Below are 21,772 nucleotides of genomic sequence, written 5' to 3'. Positions count from 1 at the left end.
ATCTCCGTGGCCTCCTCTGGAGTGGCTCCAGCAGCTCCACATCTTTCATGTGCTGAGGCCCTTCAGCCTTCTAGGCCGCTCCTTCCCCAGCCTCACAGCTGGAAGAGCAGCCCTGCCCTTCCTCAGGGAGCGTCTGGGAAGAGGAGGAGGAGGGGAAGGAGTGCCCTGAGCCGTTCACAGAGGAGCCAACCAGGCACTGGCAGCTGCTTGGCTGTGCCCGGAGGAGTCGAGCTGTTTATCCACAGGGATCTGCAGCAGCATTTGCCAGGGACAGGGACAGGCTCAGGGCTCCGAGCGAGCACCCTCCATCCCTGCTGGCCCCCAGCTTTGTGTTGGATGCCCTGCAAAGCTCAGGGGTGGGAGGGGACAGGCGGGGGTCACTCTCTGCTGTGTGCCAGTGGCCGGTGAGCTCCGGTCGCATTGTGCCTGGTTCGCAGGGACTTGATGAAGAGTGGATGCAATTAGGGCTGGGGGTGCAGGGAGTGGGGCTGGGCTGGCAGCCACAGACTGCTCCTCAGTGGAGCAGAGCAAAGTGACCCTGGAGGAGACTTGGGGCCTTTTGCAGCCCCGGAGGAGAGGAGGAGAGTGGGAGCCTTCGTCTGGATGATGCTGCCAGGACCTGCAGCCGGAGCCCGGCAGGGCCGTGCCCGGGGCCGTGCCTGGGGCTGTACGGGGCGAAGGCAGAGCTGGCAGCACCATCCTGCAATCCCACATCCGGCCATGCTCTGCCTGCTGAATCACGTTCCTCCTGCGGGGGAAGCAGGACTTTGCAGAACAGGGAGAGCAGGAGCCCCGGGAGCACCCCTGCCCTGGGAGCACCCCTGTCCTGGGAGCACCCCTGCCCCAGGAGCACCCCTGCCCCGGGAGCACCCCTGTCCTGGGAGCACCCCTGCCTCAGCCCAGGCACTGGGGATCCCTCCCTGGGGACAAGGAGGGGAGGGGGTGGGTGGCTGTGCCCCCTGCCTTGGGGAGCTCCGGCTCCCCTCTCACTCCAGGAGTGCATTCCAGGGCTGTTGCTCAGGTTCAGCTGCTGGCTCAGGGGTGTCAGTGCACCTGCAGGATACAAGCAGCCTTTTCCTTCCTTTCCATCTTGACGTCTTTTTTTCCTTGTACCTCCTTGAACACCTCTGGAGTGAATCCAGCTTCTCACCCACTCAGTGGCCCCTCTGGCTGCCTGCCCTGGCACCTCTGCCCATGCCTGTCCCAGCCCTCTGGCTGCATCCTGCTGATCCTCAACCCCTGAGAGTCAGAGCAGTGCCAGGAGCCAGGAGAAGCCAGGGCAGCCCCCCAGCACGGAGCCATGAGCCCCATCTGCCTCAGAGGCAGGAGGGACTCCTCTCTCCAAGGGTGTCCATGCTGCAGGTGCAGAACCAAAGGGGCCTGCTGGTTCCTGCTGGTCCTTTGTGTCCTCATCCTGGGTGAGCAGAGGGTCACTGTGAGATCTCAGCGTTGATGTGTCATTTTCCCCCCTTCTCGTTGCCCTGCAGGCTGCAAAATCAAAGCCCTGCGTGCCAAGACCAACACGTACATCAAGACCCCAGTCAGGGGCGAGGAGCCCGTGTTCATCGTCACCGGGAGGAAGGAGGACGTGGAGATGGCCAAGCGGGAGATCCTGTCAGCCGCCGAGCACTTCTCCATGATCCGGGCCACGCGCAACAAGGTCAACGGGCTGACGGGGGCCCTGCAGGGGCCCCCCAACCTGCCGGGCCAGACCACCATCCAGGTGAGGGTCCCCTACCGCGTGGTGGGGCTGGTGGTGGGGCCCAAGGGCGCCACCATCAAGCGCATCCAGCAGCAGACGCACACCTACATCGTGACGCCCAGCCGGGACAAGGAGCCCGTGTTCGAGGTGACGGGGATGCCCGAGAACGTGGACCGGGCGCGCGAGGAGATCGAGGCGCACATCACCATGCGGACAGGCTCCTTCATCGACGTCAACGCCGACAACGACTTCCACTCCAACGGCACCGACGTCTGTCTCGACCTGCAGGGCAGCGCGGCTGCCCCGTGGGCCAAGGCCCCCCACCCTGCCCAGCGCCCCTCGGCCGCACTGCGCAACGACAGCCTCAGCTCCCTGGGCAGCGGCTCCACCGAGTCCTTCTACAGCGGGCGCGTGGCGGCCGCCAGCCCCACCAGCCCCTACAGCACCTTCAGCGAGCCCCCGGCCCCGCTGGGCTCCGACGAGTGCGACTTCGGCTTTGACTTCTTGGCCCTCGACCTCACCACGCCCACCACCACCATCTGGTCGCCCTTCGAGCGCTCGGGCAACCCCCTGCAAGCCTTCAGCAGCTGCTCCTCCATCAACAGCTCGCAGAGACGCAACAGCGGCCCGGCCACGCCACGCCACTCGCCCACCCTGCCCGAGAGCGGGGCGGCGGGGCTGGAGCACCCCTCGGCGCGGCGCATCCCCAGCGACCCCGCCGGCGCCCTGGCCTGGCTGCCCGCCCAGGGCTCACTCTCCTCCTTCTCCAACAGCACCGGCTACTCCTCCTCCTCCTCGCTGCCCGGCAGCATCTCGGCCGCCTCGGGCTCGCCCACCGACTCCAGCAGCTCGGATGGGCACCGCAAGAGCTCCCGGGAGTGCATGGTGTGCCTGGAGAGCGAGGTGATGGCCGCGCTGGTGCCCTGCGGTCACAACCTGTTCTGCATGGAGTGTGCCCTGCGCATCTGCGGCCGGGCGCAGCCGCAGTGCCCCGCGTGCCACGTGCCCGCCACCCAAGCCATCCACATCTTCTCCTAGCCCGGGGGCTCGCCCGGCGGCCCCCCCTCCTCCACCCCAACACCACGGCGTTTTAAGGACTTCAAACTGTTTAAATCGAGCTTTTTATTTAATACCAGATCCGATGGGCGCACGGGGCGGGGAGGGGGGAGAGGCGGCGGCGAGGAGCTGGAGAGGCGCAGAGGGCACGGCGGGGGCGGGGGGAGGCCGAATCCGGGGGGTCGGGAGGGTGGGGGCGAAGGGGCCGAAGAAGAAGACGAGGATGAGGATGAGGAAAGAGGGGCGTGAATTCTGCAAGGAGGAAACTCCGATGTTTACAGAATAGCTTTAACTCTTCACCTGGCTGTGGGGCTGGGGAGGGAGCCCGGCTGTTCTCCACCAGTCCTTCCCAAATACCAGTATTCTGTTTGCAAACTGAAATAACCAGAAAGAAAAGGTCCGGTTGCACTTTTTATTTTAGGACACGCAAGGGTTGTCTTTTATTTTTTTAAAATCATTCTATTATTATTGTAATAATTTTTTTTTTTTGTGGTTCTTTTTGTATGTAGTTATTTTTTTTGATGATTCTCAGTGGTTCTATAAATATATATATATATATATTTTTTTTTTGTAATGCAGGTCTATCTTGTATTTTGCCAATGTGAAAACTGCCCAAAAATGTGTGATGTGAGGTCAGGAGGACAAGATGGAGGGGGCACAGTTAACACACCACGTCACAAAAACCAGACAGATTTCTATCTCCATTTTATTTTGTGGTTGGTTTGGGGGTTTTATTTTTTTGTTTTGGTTTTTTTTGTTTTGTTTTCTTTCTTTTTTTTTTTTTTTTATTTTTTACCTCTTTATGTATATGTAGGGAATTTATAGGAAAATATGTACTTTATTGAATAAATTTTAAAAACTAAAATATATTTTATTTTAAAAAGAAAATAACGGACCTTTAACCTTACATGGCTAAAGTACTGATTATATATTTGCTGAGCTGACTTGACGGTTATGAAAATTGTATCAAGAGTTTTATTTTTTGACTTCAAAGCCTTCTTAATAAAGACTTTTTACTATATATGAATTCTTGTGCTACCCACGGTGTCTCCCTGCCTGGAGCCTCTTGGTACCCGTTCCCATGTCCTTGGGCCCAGGGAGAAGAACAGGTGCCAGCCTGGGGGCCGGAGCAGGAACCAACGGGGACATCTGCCACCTCCCACAGGTGGATCTGTCCCTGCCCAGGCTGGGTGACCCTGCTCTGGGTCTGCCCTTCTCCTTGTCCCCACAGAAAAGCTCCTGTTCCAGGCACTGTGGTGCTGCTGGACAGGTCCCAGTCCCAAAATCCATTGGTGCCCTGGGCTGAGCCCCAGCGTGGGCAGCAGGGGAGGGGGGATTCTGCCCCTCTGCCCCGCTCAGCTGAGACCCCACCTGCAGAGCTGCCCCAGCCCTGGGGAACAACATCAGGAGCACGGGGAGCTGCTGGAGCCACTCCAGAGGAGGCCACGGAGATGCCCCAAGGGCTGGAGCCCCTCTGCTCTGGAGCCAGGCTGGGAGAGCTGCGGGTGCTCACCTGGAGAGGAGAAGGCTCCAGGGAGAGCTCCGAGCCCCTTGCAGGGCCTAAAGGGGCTCCAGGAGAGCTGCAGAGGGACTGGGGACAAGGCATGGAGGGCCAGGAGCCAGGGAATGGCTTCCCAGTGCCAGAGGGCAGGGCTGGATGGGAGATTGGGCAGGAATTGTTCCCTGGGAGGGTGGGCAGGCCCTGGCACAGGGTGCCCAGAGCAGCTGGGGCTGCCCCTGGATCCCTGGCAGTGTCCAAGGCCAGGCTGGACATTGGGGCTTGGAGCAGCCTGGGACAGTGGGAGGTGTCCCTGCCCATGGCAGGGGTGGCACTGGATGGGCTTTGAGGTCCCTCCCAACCCAAACCCTTCTCCATGCTCATCATCCCTCACCTCACTTGGGCACCCCGTTGTCGCTCTGTGCCCAGCTGCACCCACTCTCTGTGTGGCACCCGGTCACCACGGTTTCATTCTGCCCCTGCAGGGCTGTCCAGGCCACTCAGGTGAGCGGGAACAGCAGGGATCCAGGGCTGTGGGGACACGCGAGCAGTTGGGGGCTGTGGAAAACGGAGAGCTACAGACAGGGGCACCCCTGGAGAGCAGCACCCATGGGCAGTGGGGCCCAGGCAGTGGCACCAGTGGGCAGTGGGGACACCCAGAGGTGTCAGAGCACCACCAGTGCAATAGCCACTGGTTTCCACCATTACTGGGGTCCCTGTAATGAGGAGAGTGGGGGCTCTGCTGTGGGGCTGCGGTGGCGTGGGGGTCCTTGGGGTGCCCTGTGTGAGGGACCTGGAGGGGCCCTAGGTGCCCTTGAGTGAGGACAGTTTTGGGGGTATCCTAACCAGGAGAGGCGTTGGCTGCCCTCGAGGGGCTCTTAGGGCGTCCCAGGTGGGAGGGGAGTGAGAGTTTGGGGTGTCCCGTGTCGGGGGTGCCTTATGAGGCTTCTTTGGATGCCCCAAGTGGGGTCTTGGGGTGCCTCTAATGGGGACCCTTGGCTTGTCCCGAATAGAGGTACCGGAGCTGGGAGGGGTCTCGGGGTGCTGCAGCAGAGGGGGACCAGCCCCAGCACCCCCAGGAGTTCCTCCGGCCTGGGGAGGGGCTGGGGGACAGAACGGGGGGGTAAAGAGGGGCGGGGAACATAATCCCCGCCGCCTCCAATTAGCGGCAATTAACGGCCATAAAGGGCTGCAGGCGGGGCAGGGGGAGGACTGGCAGCGGCAGTGGCGGGGGCGAGGGTCGTGCTCTGGCTACGGGGGACCCCATGGCTGCGAGGGACCTGTACCAGGGGCCCGGGGGTCCCACCCGCGGGGCTGTGAAGGGAGCTGGGGGGGCTTCACCCCCTTCCCGCGGGTCTGGGGGGGCTCAGTGCTAACCTGAGGGGCTCCACACCCTGCAGCCGTAGGGGCTGTGGTGGCTTGGGTGTCCCCTGGGTCACCTCTGTGCTGGTGCTCAGCCTGGTGGCCACAGGTGACGACAGGGTTTGGTGTCACCTGGGCACCCAGCTGTGCTGCTGCTGGCCCCACTCACCCTGCTGCTCATCCCCTGCCCCCGGCCCCATCCTCTGCCCTGGGAGCTGCTCCAGCAGCATCAAGGACCGTGGGCTGGCAGCAGGATGGGCCCTGGCTCTTTCCTCGTGCTGCTGTGTCACACATGATCGCCACAGCCACGGGACAGCCCCAAAACACGGCCCTTCCTCCCGGTGTGTACAGCATGAGCCTGGGGCTGGGCGGTGCTGGAATCTCTTCCCCATCCATCCTCACAGAGTGAGAGGGATCCTCATGTCCCGTCCCTGAAATGTCCAAGGCCAGGTTGGACAGGACTTGGAGCACCCTGGGATAGTGGGAGGTGGCCTTGCCCATGGCAGGGAGCAGAATGGGATGGTTTTTAAGGTGCCTTTCAGCCCAAACTATTCTGGGATTCTGTGGGGATTTCTTGGACACAAACCCAAAGTTCAGCCCTTCCTTCTCCCTTCCCGGCCTACTCAGTGCTTGGGGATGGCGCTGAGGACCTGGAAATGTTTGCTGCAGCCAAATTTGCAATCCCTGAATTTGCAAAACCAGCAAAGAGGGGCGGTTCTTCAGGGGCTGAGCTCTGCTCTGGACAGGGACAGGAGCCCAGGGAACGGCTGGAGCTGGGTCAGGGCTGGGCATGGAGCTCAGGGAAAGGTTCTTCCCCCTGAGGCTGCTGGGCACTGCCCAGGCTCCCCAGGGAATGGGCCCGGCCCCGAGGCTGCCAGAGCTGCAGGAGCATTTGAACAGCGCTCTCAGGGATGCCCAGGGTGGGATCGTGGGCACCTCTGCCAGGAACAGGGGCGGCAGGAGCAGGTTCCCTGTCCCCAGAGCTCAGGTCATCCCTTGCCAGCTTGGGGCCAGGTGCTCACCCTCTTGCCAGCTGATCGGGTGTCTGTACCAGGGTTTGGAGGTTTTTTTTGGGCCAGTTTTCACCTCTCTTCCCCTGTGGTTTTGTGCTGCTTTGTTTGTGCTGAGTGTGGGATCCTGCTCCCTGTGGGGTGGCTCCAGAGAGGATTGTTCCAGGTGTGAGGGAGGTGTGAAGTCCTTCAGGAGCTGGGGGGACACACCCGGGTGCTGGGTCCCGTGGCTTGCCCTGCCCCTGGGCTGCCTGTCCCAGGTGAGAGCTGTGGGAAGGGCTGTGGCACTTGGCTCCAAGGCTGGTGGCCAGATGCTTTCCTGGCTCGTGGCCGTGGCTCTCTGCAGATCCCTCTCCCCTCTGTGTCCCACAGGGTGCCCGGGTGTGGATCTCCAAGCCCCTCGAAGTCTGGAGGGCGGCAGAAATAACCAGAGGCTACAGGGAAGGAGACGCCGTTCTCCACCTCCGCCTGGAAGATGGCTCCATAAGGGTGGAGCTGTGCAGTCCTGTGGGTCCTTCCTGTGCTCCCCACAGAGTCAGGAATCCCCAGGAGTGGGAGATGGCTCACTCTGCATCCCAAACTAGCCTGGGCTACTCAGCAGGCCTGGGGGGCTCACACACTGACTGGACATGGCCCACCTGGTACCTGAGCAGGTGCCCAGAGCCTGCAGCGTGTGTGGTGCCCCTTGTCCCCTGGCCGCCTGGGGAGCTGCTCCTCACTCCTGCTCCTCCCTGGCTTCCCAAAAGGCCTCCAGCTCAGCTGAGGCTGGCTGGGGAGGGATTCCTGGTGACCACCAGCCCAAGTGTGGCCTGTAGACGGAAGCCCTCTGGCTGTGCTGCTCCCACAGCCCCATCCTGCTTTTGTGGGGCCACCTGTCTCTGTTCGGCCCTCCTTCTGCTCCATCACCATCCCTGCAGGCACTGGCCCACCCCATCAAGCTCCAGCTGCCTTCTCTCTGCAACCCCGACTGCCTCTCAGGTGCCAATGACCCGGTGGTCCTGAGCAACCTGCACGAGCCAGCCGTGCTGCACTCGCTCTGCCGGTGCTTCCTGGAGGCCTATTCCATCTACACCTACTGTGGTGAACCCTGAGCCCCCTCCTGCTCCCTGCCCTGGGCACATGCCCTGCTCTATGTCTTGGTTTGAAAGACAGGATTCTGCTAAGGAAGGCAGAAGTCTCCCTTGGAATGGCAGATGCAACCCCTTTCCCTCCGAGTTATTATAATTTTTAAAATCAAGGGGGCTTTTAGGCAAAGATGTGGGAAATAGGAATAACAGTTCTTTACTGTTATATATCGGTATGTGTATAACCAGTCAAACAAACAGCAATAACTCTGGCAGTAACAGCGAACAATCACAAACCCAGTGCCAGCCTTCTCGGCTGTCGGGCCCTTTCCCCTCGGGTGCAGTTCCGCTCGCAGCCGGCAGGGGCGCTGGCGGCTCCCGGTGAGCAGGGCAGGTGCGATGGTTCCCCCGCGGCTGCAGGGGGCGCTCCGGAGCGAGCTCGGGGAGCACGCGGCACCGGTGCCCCGGGATCCCGGGAAGGGATGGAACAAAGGCTTCACAAACCCTGGGCAGCCGATCCCGGTGTCCGGCCGGACCCTCGGGAACAGCAGGCTGGAACGGCAGGGACGAGCACAAATCCCGGGTGGCAGACGAGATGTATCCAAACTGCGGTGGGAACCCCCCGGAGGTCTGGGCAGGCAGGGTGAGCAGGGCTACAACGCAGCGAAGGCTCGAAACAACGGCAGGGGCAGGGCGGCCACGGCCCAGCTCCCAGCGGGGCAGGGAAGGTGGGCTTGGGATCCCAGGGTTTCTCTGGCAGAAGGAAAAGCAGCCGAAGAAAGCAGCTTCCTTCTCCACCCAGACGCTGGGGACTGAACTGTCCACACACCCAGGTGAAACAAAAGAGCAGCCAGATGCACCCCACTGCAATGGCTAGCTCTTTTGTTTTTCTGAAGTACTCAGAAGTTTGTCCCCCTAGCAACACGTAGGGGGAAAATTCCTTTAACAGAAAAAAAAACCAGGAGAGCTCCTGAAACCCCAACAATATCAAAGACTGCTTTTTTAATATCCCCCTTCATCCTTGAGATGCACCCTGGTTTGCCTTCTCAGTCCCATTCTGAAACAGGCAGGCCCCTCTGAAAAGGTACCACTGGCAAGTCCTCCCTCAGGGGATGAAAAACTCACCTTCCATCTGCCAGTGGTACGCGGCCCTCATCCTCTCACCCATCAGAAAGACTTTTCCAGATGCCATCATCCTGCACTACATGGATGATATACTAGTTTGTTCCTGAGATCAGTCCTATTTAGACACTGTCCTAACTAAGACAATAAAGGCTATTGAAGACACCGGATTTGAAATCCGTGAAGACAAGATCCAGTGAACCTGCCCTTGGACCTACCTGGGACCCTGAATTGGCGAGTGGACCGTCGTACCCCAGCATCTCACCGTCAAAGATAACCCAGAGACCCTCCGCGACCTCCACCAGCTCTGCGGGTCCATCAGCTGCCTGCGTCCACTGCTGAGGATCACGACAGCAGACCTCGCACCGCTCTTCTATCTCCTCCGAGGCAGCGATGACCTTGACTCACCCCGTGCCATCACTCATGAGGCCAGGAATTCCTGGACGAACGTCCAGGAAGCGTTATCTTCCTGGCAGACACATAGGACTGACCCCACTCTCCCGTTCCAGCTCATTGTCCTGGGTGAGTCACCCAGGTTCAGTGCGTTAATTTTTCAGTGGGACACTGCACAGAAAGATCCACTCCTTACCATCGAGTGGGTCTTCCTACACCATGAGCCTATTAAGACCATTACAACACGTCAAGAGCTGATGGCTCAGCTCATTATAAAAGCCAGGGCGCACCTCCGCACCCTTGTGGGGTGTGATTTCACACGCATTGACCTCCCATTGACCACTGGGGTTCTGGACCATTTTTTCCAGAACAATGAGCACCTCCAGTTCGCCCTTGACAACCACACATGGCCAAATTTCCATTCACCAGCCTAGTCATAAGCTGTTTAATTTGGCTTTCCATTTGGCCCTTGGCAGCCACAAATGGCCAAATTTCCATTCACCAACCCAGTCATAAGCTGTTTAATTTGGCTTTCCATTTGGCCCCAAAATCACTCCAAAGTCAACCACCCCTAAAGGCCCTGACCATTTTCACAGATGGTTCAGGGGCATCACAGAACTCTGTTATGACTTTGAAAGGTTCAAAGACGCAGAAGTGGGAGTCTGACGTCGATTGTTCAAGGATTCCCGCAGATTGCAGAGCTAGCAGCTGTTGTCAGGGCTTTTGAGAGATTTGAAGAGCCAATTCATCTGGTCACTGATTCGGCATATGTGACCGGTGTAGTTGCTAGAGCTGAACACTCCTTGCTAAAGGAGGTGTCAAACCCAAATTTACACAGGTTGCTTTCAAATTTAATTTACCTCTTCTCCCACCGAAAGCCACCATTTCATATAATGCATGTGAGGTCACACACCGACTTCCCAGGACCCATTGCAGAGGGCAGCAGAAGAGCAGATGCCCTGGCCATGCCTGTGCAGACTGCTAACGTACCTGACATCTTTGCACAGGCCAAGAGGAGCTACGGCTTTTACCATCGGAATGTGCCAGCCCTCATGCGCATCTTCCACCTACCACGCGACCAGGTGAGGGCCATAGTGGCCACATGCCCCAGCTGCCAGCAGCACTGAGTTCCATCACTGGGCTCTAGGGTTAACCCCTGAGGACTCAACAGCCGCCAGTTGTGGCAGACAGATGTGACCCACTATCCGGCATTTGGCAGGCAGAAATACATGCACGTGTCCATTGACACATTTTCAGGAGCAGTGTTTGCTTCAGCTCATGCAGGAGAGAAGGCCAAAGATGTCACCAGGCACTTTCTCCTGGCATTTGCCACCTTAGGTGTCCCGGAACAAATTAAAACTGGCAATGGCCCTGCCTACACCTCCCACAAACTCAGGGATTTTTTCAGTCAGTGGGGGGTGAAGCATGGCGCAGGCATACCAAGCTCCCCTACAGGACAGTCAATTGTTGAAGGGGCCCACGGCACCATTAAGCGGGTCCTCGATCAGCAGCAAGGAGGGACAGAGATCAGTTCTCCTACTGAGAGGCTCTGTAAAGCCCTTTTCACGATAAATTTCCTAAACTGCTCATCCACAGAGCCAAACCCCCCTGTATTCTGGCACTTCTCCAATTAGGCCCGAGCTAAGCTGGATGAGAAGCCGCTGGTGCTGATCAAAGATCCTGAAAGCCGACAAATACTGGGCCCTTTCCCTTTGATAACCTGGGGGAAGGGGTATGCCTGCATATCAACACCATCAGGCCTGAGGTGGCTCCCAGGCAAGAACATAAAGCCTTACACTGGCCCAGCAAACACTGCTCCCAAAGACACAGCCGTGCCTGGAGCCGATGCAGAACAACCCAAGGACCAAAGAAACACAGCCCGGAGACAGAGACAATGCAAATCTTCACCGCAGACACTGACCTGCCATCCCACAACCAGAGCTGTGACCGGATAAGCTTACAGCACTGACATGTTCCCATACCCCTGTTACCATTCCCCTTTTGTTCCTAGCTTCTTAGCTAATAAAGAAGGGGGAATGTAAAGAGGGAGGGAATGGAAGGCCGCCCCCCAAAATTGCAAATTTTTAACTCTGTTTAAAACTCTAGGAGAAACACCTGCCAACCCATACTCCATCAGGAAACCCAGCATTTGTCCCACCACCACCCTCTAGATGTTCCTGGTACCACTGGCAGCAGAGGCTTGAACTGTACTGCAGCCAAAAAGAGACCCTGGCAAAGACTACCCCCTCCATGAGAAAATCCATACCAGTGTCCAGAGAAAAAATCCCCTGAAGGATTTGAGGACCTGTTGGGATGATGGGTTGTGGGTGTTTCTGATTGGTTTTGTTGTTTAATGTATAATTGGTTGTTTGGGGTGTTTGGTTCTGGGATCTCTGGGAGAGGCCTCTTTAATTAATACAGAAAAGAGGAGTTGTGGTGGCAGATTGACCAGTGGTACAAGAGACAGAGCGAGTTCTTGGTAAGACAGTCTCTGGTGCCAAACACTTAGCGGTTATGGTGAGGGAAAGGAGCCTCTCCCAGGATGTTCTGTTATGGTAGTGTACCCCAGTTCTGCTTCCCCAGCTGGCTCCTGGTGTTGGCCACACCCCTGTACTTAAGCCTGAGCTGCCACGTGTTCGGGGTCATTTGTCTCTGGAAACCTTCACAAGTTGTAGCAATAATCTGCTTTCTGTGGAACTCTACGCAAGGACCCTTCTCAACTCCTTGCTGTCGGCTTAATATTACTGGGGCCATCCCTGCGTCTGTGTGCTCACACATGAGAGCCATGGGGCTGGCTGGGACCCCAGTAATACCGTGTCACTTTCCAGGTGGGTCTGTGGGGTGGCACAGGGATGGGGCTGCGTGGGAGCCCCAGTCCTGGGAGTGGGAGGTTGTTCTTTCTGAGCATTCCCAGGGGATGTGACCCCAGTGCTGACGAAAATCTCTGCTCGCTCAGTTGGCAGATTTACCGGTCTCTGCTCTGGAAAGCCTCGGGCTGCCTAGAGATGGCACGGGCAATCCAGCGGCTCGGCAGCTCCGATACGCGACAAGTGACAGCTGTAAAGCTGTCATCAAAGCAGAAGCAAACAGTAGAAATATAGCCCAGACTCCGTGCCTGTATTCCTGTTTTCTTTGTTCCTCCTGTCCCAGGAGAGACGGGAGAGTCTGTTCGCAGAACGAGAGGCAGGAGCAAGAGGGGCAGGGCCAGCTGGGATCGCTGCTTTATTCGGGGGAAGGGAAAGGGGAGAGCAGGGGGCGGACCCGCGGTAACCAGCCAATCGGACTCTGCTTCGGGGGAGTCTGTGCTGCTTTCAAGTCTTACCCGCGCTTGGAACAAAGGGGATTCAGAGCACATGGCAGGGACAAGTCCGGACATGCCTGGGCAGTCCCGGGGCCGGGCTGCACTTCTGGGCAGGCAGCGACAGGCGTGGGCAAGGGTCACCCACACATTGTTTTCTGGCATCAGGGGTAACATGGTAAGTCCTTGCTCTGTCTCAGCTTGAGTCAGGACCATCCACCAAATGATCCACACCATCATCATCTTCTGAAGGTTGCCCGTTGGTTTGTTGGTCCACACCGTTGTCATCTTCTGAAGGTTGCCTGTTGGTGCTTTTAATGTCGCAAATCCGGGCGAACACACCTTACAGGTACCCACCGCACAGCGGTATCTGTGGAAACACAAGCATACCCGCATATGTGACAAGGTCCCATGGGCCTTCCCACTCGTTAGTGAGCAAATCTCGTACCAGACTTTCGCTCAGGGCAGGTGTGTTTCGCCCGAAGACTGCAACAAGAAGGAATGATTCAAAAGAACAGGATTATCAGAATTTGGTGGCACTGTAAGACAATTAATTGTGTATAAAGCTTTTGCCAACCAGCTCTGTGGGGATTCTCCAGTCATTCCCCCTTTTTGTTTTTCCAAAACACGCTTCAAAGAGCCATGAGCACGTTCAGTAATAGCTGGACCAGTGGGAAAATGGGGAATACCAAATTTATGGGTTACACCCTACTGTTGTAAAAACCTCTGCATCTTCTGTGAGACGTAGGCAGGACCATTGTCAGTTTTTACAGAGGAAGACACGCTCAAAACAGCAAAAGCCATTTGCCAGTGGGCAATAGCATCACAACTTTTCTCTCTTGTATGTATGGACGCCCACATGGCAGAGGAGAAGGTATCGACAGAAACACGTACATATTTGTATTGACCGAATTCAGCAATATGGGTAATATCTGCCTGCCCAATTTGCAAGGCTTGCAGACCTCTGGGGTTAACACCTGCCGGTAACGGCGCAGCGAACCCTTGACAATCAGGACAAGAACTGATAATATTACGAGCCTCAGCAGAAGTTAATGAAAATTCTTTCTGCAAGGCATGAGAGCCTTGGTGAAAGAAATCATGCGAGGCTTTAGCTTGTGCTAATTTGTCAGGTTGAGGCGTCCTCCATGCAGGGTTGGCCAATTAACAGCTCTGGCATTACCTTCCGCTATAAATCCTGGTAAACTGGTGTGGCTCCTTATATGTAGAACATAATGGGGAGGGACTCAGTTCTGAATTGCACACCACAAAGCTTTCAACACTGAAAAAAGAATGGCATTATTAACTTCCTTCAAAAGAGAGCAATCAAGATGCTGTGTAGTATCTGCAACATAAGCAGAATCAGTAACGAGATTCAGTGGTACATGAGAGAATTGCTGGAATGCCATGGCCACAGCCCTTAATTCGACAAGCTGGGCAGAGCCTGACTCGTGGCCTTCCAGCATCTGCCACCCAGACTCATCCTTCCAGGTAAGGCCTTTCCTGTTCTTCCTGATCCATCAGTAAAGACAGTGGGTCCTTGCAGCGGTACACGGCTGTTTTTTGGCTGCAAGGACAAACTGGTTGATTTTGCCAATCGTAATAACTTGTGGCTGGGCAAATGGTAAGCAATCTGCCCAGAAAAGTTTTGCAATGCACTCTGCAAAGGAGCACAAATTGCAGAACTCCATTCAAAATATTCTTGCTGAATAGGAATTACAATTTTTGCAGGATCTTTGGCCATCAACTGCAGGCACCTCTGCCGGCACTTGATAATCAGTTGGGCAATGAGCTCAAACAGCATAGATGCTGTTTTCTTAGGCTGGTGAGGCAAAAAGACCCATTCTAAAATGTGCAAAGGATCAGGCCATTGATCACCCCGCTGTGCAATGATGCCTGTAGGATGGAAATCTGGAGTGACAAGAAACACAAGGATATCAATGGTGAGGTCCACCCAGTAGACCTGACACTTTGAAATCATTTGCTGCACTTCTTCCAGTGCTTGTTCTGCTTCAGGGGTTAACTTCCTTGTCGAAGTTAACTCTGGGTTCCCTTTAAGGATGTTAAACAATGGGGATAATTGTGCTGTGGTCAGTTCCAAATAGGGTCTCAGACAATTTATGGTACCCAAAAGTTTCTGTGCATCATTCAAAGTCCAGATTGATTTTTCAAACTGAAGATTTTGTGGCTGCACAAAAGTATTTTCACTTCCAGATATCTCCAGGGTGCCTGACGTTGCACCGTTTCTGGAGCTATCTGCAAGGATAATTTTGCAGTGCTTTGAGCAGATGTGGTTGGATTTGCAACAGCTCTTCTTTTGTAGGAGTTGCTACCAGTATATCGTCCATATAGTGATAGCAACAGGCTCCAGGGAACTGTTCCCTAATACCAGACAAGGCTTGTGCAACATACCATTGACAATTGATTGGGTTCTTTTTCATACCTTGTGGCAACACTTTCCATTGATATCGTTCCACGGGTTTTGCATGATTAACAGATGGCACTGTAAATGCAAATTTTGGAATATCTTTTGGATGCAGTGGAATGGTAAAAAAACAATCCTTCAGATCAACAATCAATATGTCCCACTTAGCAGGTATCATTGTGGGAGATGGCATTCCAGGCTTTAAAGCACCCACACTCTCTATTACTGCATTAATTTGACGCAGGTCATGGAGCAATCTCCATTTCCCTGATTTCTTTTTGATCACAAAGACAGGTGTATTCCAAGGGCTCATAGAAGGTTCAATGCGCCCTTGTTTTAATTGTTCCTGGACCAATTCATGAAGGGCAACTCATTTTTCTTTTGGTGGGGGCTACTGGGTTTCCCAGATAGGTTGTTCTGTAAGCTACCGTAGTGGCAGTATAGGGTGCTTCATGCCCTTCTGCACAGTGGCCCCAATCAAAAATTCATCCCCACTTTCAGCCCCCAGGCTGCCAGATCATCTCATCCCCACACACTGAGGGGTGCTGCAGTGATGTAGGGACGGACAGCGGCTATTTGTCCTTCTGGGTTTGTGATCAACACAGGTTTAGTACTCAAGTAGCTTTGTGTAGAGCCCCCAAGGCCAGCAACAGCAGACCCCACTGGCATTGTAGGCCACAAGGGAGGCCATGCAGTGGCAGATTTGACAGTGACATTGGCTCCTGTGTCTATCAATCCCTTGATGGTTACATGTGATGGAGCCATGCCTTGCACTTCCAAAGTACAAACCATTCTCTGGTCAGAGATGTTTTGAGTCCAATACACTTGAGGTAGCCCCGTTGATCCGAAGCCTTGATCCCCTCGTAGTCTGGAATCTGGTTTTGGGACACAAGACTTAAAAGGCACAAGTTGAGCAGTACGAGTCTGAGCAGGTATGGTAACAGGAGGACTGGGGGTTGACACCATAGCATATATTTGTCCCATGTAATCAGCATCCACAACCCCCAGATGTACAAAGATACCTTGCACTATCACACTCGAGCTCCCTATTAGCAACGCACTGAGCCCCTGACCCATGGCTCCAGGCGCTGCTAGGGGGGCTTTGTGAACCTGCTGCAAGTCTAAGATGACTGTGCTGGCAGTGGAAGCATCCATGCCAGCAGCTCCTCTTGTCCACCCGGTGGGGTGGTTGCATAAGCTTGCATGGGGTGTGGCCCCTGGGAAGTGTTTGTGTCAGTGCGTGCTTCCCTTTCGCGCTCTTCTTCCCGCTTCCCTGGTGTGTGAGGGGCTGCCCATTCGCATGGAATTTAGATTTGCAGTGCTCTGTACAACGTCCTGGCTTTGCGCACTTAGTACAAAGTTCCACCCCAGGTGTTCCTTTCGGGTTTTTTGGCACACTTGATAATTGGTTCTTGTGGGGACAATGAGCTTTGGTGTGACCTTGTTGTCGCAGCTATAGCAATGATGCTGTACCTCCACTGCAGCTGCAAGAGAGTCTGCTAGCATGGCCACATGGTAGGGAGCACTTCCTACCTTGGAACAAGCATGTATTATCTCCTCCAAAGAAGAAGAGTCACTCGGCAAGAGATCTATGGCTTTCCAACACTCACCGTTCGCATTATCCTTTGCTAACTGCAAGAACATCTGCTCCCTTGCTGTCAGATCCGCTATCTGTTTGCCTAAGGCATCCTGCAGGCGATCCAAAAATTGCATATACGGCTCATGTGCACCCTGCTTTATCGAGGTGTATCGTTGTGTTGGTGAGGACATATATGCAACCTTCGTAAGAGCCTGCATACCCAAATCACGAGACTGAGCTAAGATAGAAGGATGCAGACGAGCGTGTAGCTGTGGGTTATCCAAAGGAGGGAATCCCAGCAGCTGAGCCACGCCTGCTCCGAAACGAGGATCATACGGAGATAATTTAAAATTGCTCATTGTCATTGCTTCAGCAAATTGACACCAAACAGACTCAAATGTTAAGTACTGAATTGGAGAGCAAAACAATCTTGTTATTAGTTTCACATCAAAGGGAGTCAGATCTTGTGCAGCTAAAAACGACAGCATCTTTGCTACGGCTGGGGATGCCAAACCATGCTTTGTAGCTATTTTGCCCAGTTCTGAAAGCACTTGCCAATTAAACTCAACGTATTGATTTGGTCCCTGACCTCCGCTTCTAATGACAGGGAACGCTCCCATTGCCCCCTCAGAACTCATTTGATTGTTCAGAGCAAAAGGATGCCCAGGCATAGGAATACAGTCTGCCAGTTCGAAGTCTCCTCTGAGACTTGTTAGTGCTTTGATCTGGTTCCAAAAGCTTTCCGGGTCATAAGCAGATACTGTTAGTGAGACTGGTTGTACCGTGAGCACGTGTTCCGGAGGATTTGCGGGTGTCACGGAGGGAGTATTTCCCTTGCTGGGGTCCCGTCCCAGCGTCTTGCCCGTATCGGTCACCGGGCGCCTGCGCCAAGGGCTGAAGGCTGATCGGCGCATGCGCGAGAGGCGCAGCGCAAGCAAAGGCCGGTCCATTGGAGGAAAAGCGGGGGAATACACAGCAGGGGGAGCCTCTGGCTTCGGCTCGCCCTCTCCGTCGGACCAGAGGTCATCGGGCAGGGGTGTATAGAACGGAGCTGCCAGACCAGCGGGACCGGGACAGTCGGCCCCAAGGTCCGTCCTTCCTTCCGCCGCTTCAAGTGAGGGCGCGGTGCCGCCACGCCCCCACCGAGCTATTGGAGATGGTAGCGCCCGGCGCGGCCCCGCCCCACCCCGCCGCCAGTACCGGCGCGGAGCGGCGGTGGAAGCGACCGGCCGGGACCGGGTGCGCCTGGCGCGGAGCCGTGTGGCACTGCTGCCCTGCCGTGTGGCACTGCTGCTCCGCCCCGTGTGGCACTGCTGCTCTGCCGCCCCGTGTGGCGCTGCTGCCCCGTGTGGCACTGCTGCCCCGCCGTGTGGCACTGCCGCTCCGCCCCGTGTGGCACTGCTGCCCCGCCGTGTGGCACTGCCGCTCCGCCCCGTGTGGCGCTGCTGCTCCGCCGCCCCGTGTAGCACTGCTGCCCCGCCGCCGCCCTTGTCCGGGAGCGGCTGCCCCGGCGCCGCGGACAGGGCGGGTGGCTCTCGGGGCAGGGGAGCGGCGGGCTGGGGTTGCTGGTTGCTGATCGCTGTTGCGGTTCCGGGGCAGGGGCTGAGGGCAGGGGTCGGTCTGTTGTAGGACTCATTAGCGGCTCGCAGTTCGATGACTCAGGACACGGCCCAAAGGCGGTTTCTGCCGGCGCCTTTGTCTCTGTGCCCGGGTTCTCACCGGCCCCAGCGGCTTCCCCTGTTCCCTCCTGTCTCTTCTGCGCCTTCGCTTTATCCTCCGCATCCGCGGGGTCCCGCGGTTCTAAGTCCCGTTCCTTTTCTACCGCTTTTAAAGTCTCCAACACCGCCCTCCAGGTTGTGAGCCGAGTTTTTGCAGCCTCATCACCCCGGGAAGCGAAATCAAGAATTCGCAGTCCAACTTTTTCGCAGGTTGCCACCTTAAAGGCACCCACAGCAATAAAGTTTTTAGCACTTGTTTATCATACTTAATGCCTCGTTTGTTTAGCATGAGCGTCCATACATTTACTGTAGCTTTTTCTTCTTGGGATATTTGATTCCCCATGGTCCCCTGTAGCCTACCTAGTCGTCCCAAGGCTTTTGGCACTTCTCCCCAGTGCTCTTTGGCTGCAGAGCTCCGTCCCCTCCGCTCTCTCCCGGCGCTCAATTTTCTTGCAGTTCCTCGCACGCCGCACCGGGTGTCGATGTTGGGGCAGTCACGACACGCGCGGACAGTGCCTCGCAAAAAGTGCAGAAGAGGCTTTTATTAAACAAAGCAGCCCCTTTTGTACACTTTTTGTATGTTGTCATTTGTGTTACAGATTCATTGGGTGCTAAACTACTACAATAGACTTACGGGCTACTATCAACTAAAACATATAGTCATTGGCTACCTGTGGCATGAGCATTCAAGCATTCAGAAAAATAACAGGTGTGGATATGTTGCTGTTTTTCTCATGCTTCTGTTTATACTATATCCTCATGGATAAAAACTAACTGCTTTTCTTCTCACGGGCTTTTCTCACGAGTAGAAGTTACCCATGTCCAAATGAAGGTCTGTGAAGGCTGCAGACCTGCTGTTGGCCTCAGCACTGAAGGGCACCATCGTGAAGCAGATCTGCAGCACTGCCCTTGGGAGACTGCTTCAAGTAAGGGTCCTGCGTTGGGGATGCAGCTGTGATACCAGAGTGTCCCTTGCAGGTGCTTTTCCCCATGTTTTGGTGCCCACTGAGGCACAGAAATGGGTGAGCTGGGGATGAGCTCCGCCTCGAGGGAGGCGGGATGGGAAGGATCCCTCCTGGAGGAGCCTGGGCAGTGCTCTGTCCTGGGACTGACTCTCCCTTTGCTGCAGGACCCCAGCAGGTACGAGTATGGGCAGACCAAGGTGTTTTTCCGGGCTGGCCAGGTGTCCGTGCTGGAGGAGCTGCGTGTCCGGAGCCCGCGGGCAGCCTGCACCCAGCTCCAGCGGCACCGCCGGGGCCGCGCTGTGCCCGCAGCGGAGCGGGGACACGGCTGGGGACAGACGGCAGCGCTGCCGGCTCTGGGCTGGGCTCTGACACGGGTGTCCCCGTGGGGTGGGGCGCAGGCTCTGCCACCCCCTGCCCAGGGCTTTGTCCTCCCTCTGCCTAAGGAGCCCCCCCTTGCCCTGCTCTCTGCCCTCTCTTTCAGGCTTTGCTGTCCCTTCTCTGGGCTCTGCCACCCCTTGCTCAGCTCTGTTTCCTCTATAGGCTCTGCCACCTCCTGTCTAGGCTCTGCCACCCCTTGCTCAGCTCTATTACCGCTGGCCTGAGCCCTAGGGTATATCACCATGTCCCGCAGCCATAGGGAGGAGGAGGAGAGAAGATCCAGCAGGCAGGAACTGTGCAGCAAGATTGATTTATTTAATTCTTTTACAAACTCTTTTATAGACTTTTTTCTTCATAGTCTAATTGGACAAAGGATCAGCCACCCCTTGGGGTGATTGGCCAAAATCCTAAAACATCCATTGTCAAAATATTTTTCTAGTATACCATACACAAGACTTTTCAAGGTTGCAGGTGTTTGGTTGTTTACAGAACTCTGCTACCTCTTCTGCGTGAGAGAAAAGTCTCTCACGGACTTAGAAAATGGCAAAAAAATCCTTGCTAGCAGCATTTTTGTATCTACACAGCTCTGTCCCCCCTCCAGGCTCTGCCACCTCCTGCCCAGCTCCCTGTTCCCCCTCTTGGCTCCCTGCCCAGCTCCCTGCCATCCCCACAGGTTTGTGAGGATGCTGTGGAGGACCAGGGCTGCCGTGGTGCTGCAGAAGACCCTGAGGATGATCCTGGCCCGACGCTCGTTCCTGCACCTGCGCCAGGCCGCCGTCACCATCCAGGCCTTCGCCCGGGGCCCGTTTGCCCGGTGCCGGTACCGAGAGGTGGGAGCCCAGCAGGGCAGGGGGTGCCTGGCTCCCCTCCGGGGGTGCCGGTGGTGCCACCGCCCTGTCTCTGCCCCTGCGGGTGGTGTGGCACCACCAGGCCGTGCTGATCCAGAGGCTGGCTGGCCCGGAGGTGCTATGGCCACGTGTGCAGGGCTGTGCTGCTCCTGCAGTGCTGCTGCCGCCGGGCCCGGGTGCGACGGGAGCTGAGCCGGCTGCGGCTCAAGGTGCGCTCGGTCAGGCACTACAAGCAGCTGCACAAGGGCATGGAGAGCAAGGTGATCCAGCTGCAGTGCAGGCTGGACAAGCAGGTGGGTCCCAGGGGGGTCCCAGGGGCAGGGTTTTGTGCTGACCACCTCTTACCTGGCCCTGGCCCAGCTGTGTCCTGGGCCTGGGGCAGGAGCTGATTGCCTGACGTGGGTCCCCAGGAGAAGCGGTGCCCCTGGGCTTTGTTCCCAGGTTTCTGTGCTCCTTGGGACGGGTGGGGCACTCCCCTGGGTGCAGCCTCACAGCAGTGTCAAGTGCTGGGGACAGTCCTGGTGTGACATGTTCCACTCTGCTGCTGGCAGCATCCCTTTTCACCATCTGGGTTTCTCTGCTCTGACTGTGGCTGCTCCAGTTCTGGGGGTGTCTCTGGAGGACGAGGGAGGTGGTGTGATCCTGTCTGGGAGTTGGAGGAAACAGGGCAGGGTAATCCCGCTGTGAGGACCAGCCTGGAGGCGGGGAAGGGACCCACACGTGAGCTTTGCCATGGCTTTAGAGCCCATGGGGGTGGCAGGTCAGGGACAGCTGCTCTCCCAAGGCCTGAGCTCTGGAGGGGGAGGATTCTATGGCTTAGGGCTCCAAGGAGATGATGGGAAATGGGGTCTCATTACAGAGGGGCAGCCTGAGTGCACGGGGCTCTCAGTGCTGTGACACGTGGGGATGTGTCCCTGCCCCTGTTCCTGACCCTGCCCCTGTTCCCAACCCTGCCTGATGCTCTGTCCCTCGCCCCAGGCCCAGGAGAAGCAGCAGCTGGTGGAGCAGCTCTCAGGGCTTAGGGCTGCCCACGCTGAGGAGCTGCAGCGCCTGCAGGATGAGTTCTGGTGGCTGCAGGAGGACACGGCCGGCAATGCCCAGGTCGAGCAGCTGGAGCAGCTGGAGAGGCACAGCTGCCTGGGCCCGGAGGTCGAGGAGCTTAGGGAGGTCTGTTGGGGGATGCTTCTGCTCCTCTGGGGCTCCACAGGGCTCTCCTGGGAACATGCAGTGGGAGTCCACTGGGCAGGGCTCAGGCTGTACCTCCCTTCTGCCTTCCCGCAGCGCTTGGTGGAGATGGAGGCTGTGCAGCTGCAGCTGGGGGAGGAGAGAGATGCCCTGATCCAGCACACGTTGGAGC

General features: G+C 56.5%; 2 protein-coding genes across 2 annotated transcripts; one reads left to right on the top strand and one right to left on the bottom strand.

Moving 5' to 3' along the window:
* The first annotated feature begins 999 nt into the window (after positions 1-999).
* MEX3D (mex-3 RNA binding family member D) lies at positions 1,000-2,900 on the top strand. The gene has a single exon (XM_042023360.1). It carries the CDS (start codon positions 1,595-1,597, stop codon positions 2,738-2,740), a length of 1,146 nt encoding a protein of 381 aa, XP_041879294.1. The 5' UTR covers positions 1,000-1,594; the 3' UTR covers positions 2,741-2,900.
* Positions 2,901-12,303: 9,403 nt separating this feature from the next.
* LOC121662250 (translation initiation factor IF-2-like) lies at positions 12,304-19,107 on the bottom strand. Its single transcript, XM_042023189.1, has 4 exons — positions 19,041-19,107; positions 17,289-18,085; positions 14,946-15,005; positions 12,304-12,875 (listed from the first exon to the last, which is right to left on the bottom strand). Exons 1-4 carry the CDS (start codon positions 19,105-19,107, stop codon positions 12,849-12,851), a joined length of 951 nt encoding a protein of 316 aa, XP_041879123.1. The 3' UTR covers positions 12,304-12,848.
* Positions 19,108-21,772: the final 2,665 nt, after the last annotated feature.

This window comes from Corvus kubaryi, unplaced genomic scaffold, assembly GCF_017639235.1.
Source record: "Corvus kubaryi isolate FWS band 111438036 unplaced genomic scaffold, C.kubaryi_AGA036_p1.0 37241, whole genome shotgun sequence".
NCBI lineage: Eukaryota > Metazoa > Chordata > Aves > Passeriformes > Corvidae > Corvus > Corvus kubaryi.
This window is presented reverse-complemented; position numbering and strand designations above follow the sequence as displayed.

Coding starts and splice junctions, on each gene's coding strand:
- LOC121662250 (XM_042023189.1), bottom strand. CDS start 19,107: ATGGTGCCCTTCAGTGCTGAGGCCAACAGCAGGTCTGCAGCCTTCACA. Junction 18,086..19,040: donor AGACCTTCATTTGGACATGG/GTAACTTCTACT, acceptor GAACCGCAACAG/CGATCAGCAACCAGCAACCC. Junction 12,876..14,945: donor ATGGAAAGTGTTGCCACAAG/GTATGAAAAAGA, acceptor GTGTTTCCACAG/ATACCGCTGTGCGGTGGGTA.
- MEX3D (XM_042023360.1), top strand. CDS start 1,595: ATGGCCAAGCGGGAGATCCTGTCAGCCGCCGAGCACTTCTCCATGATC.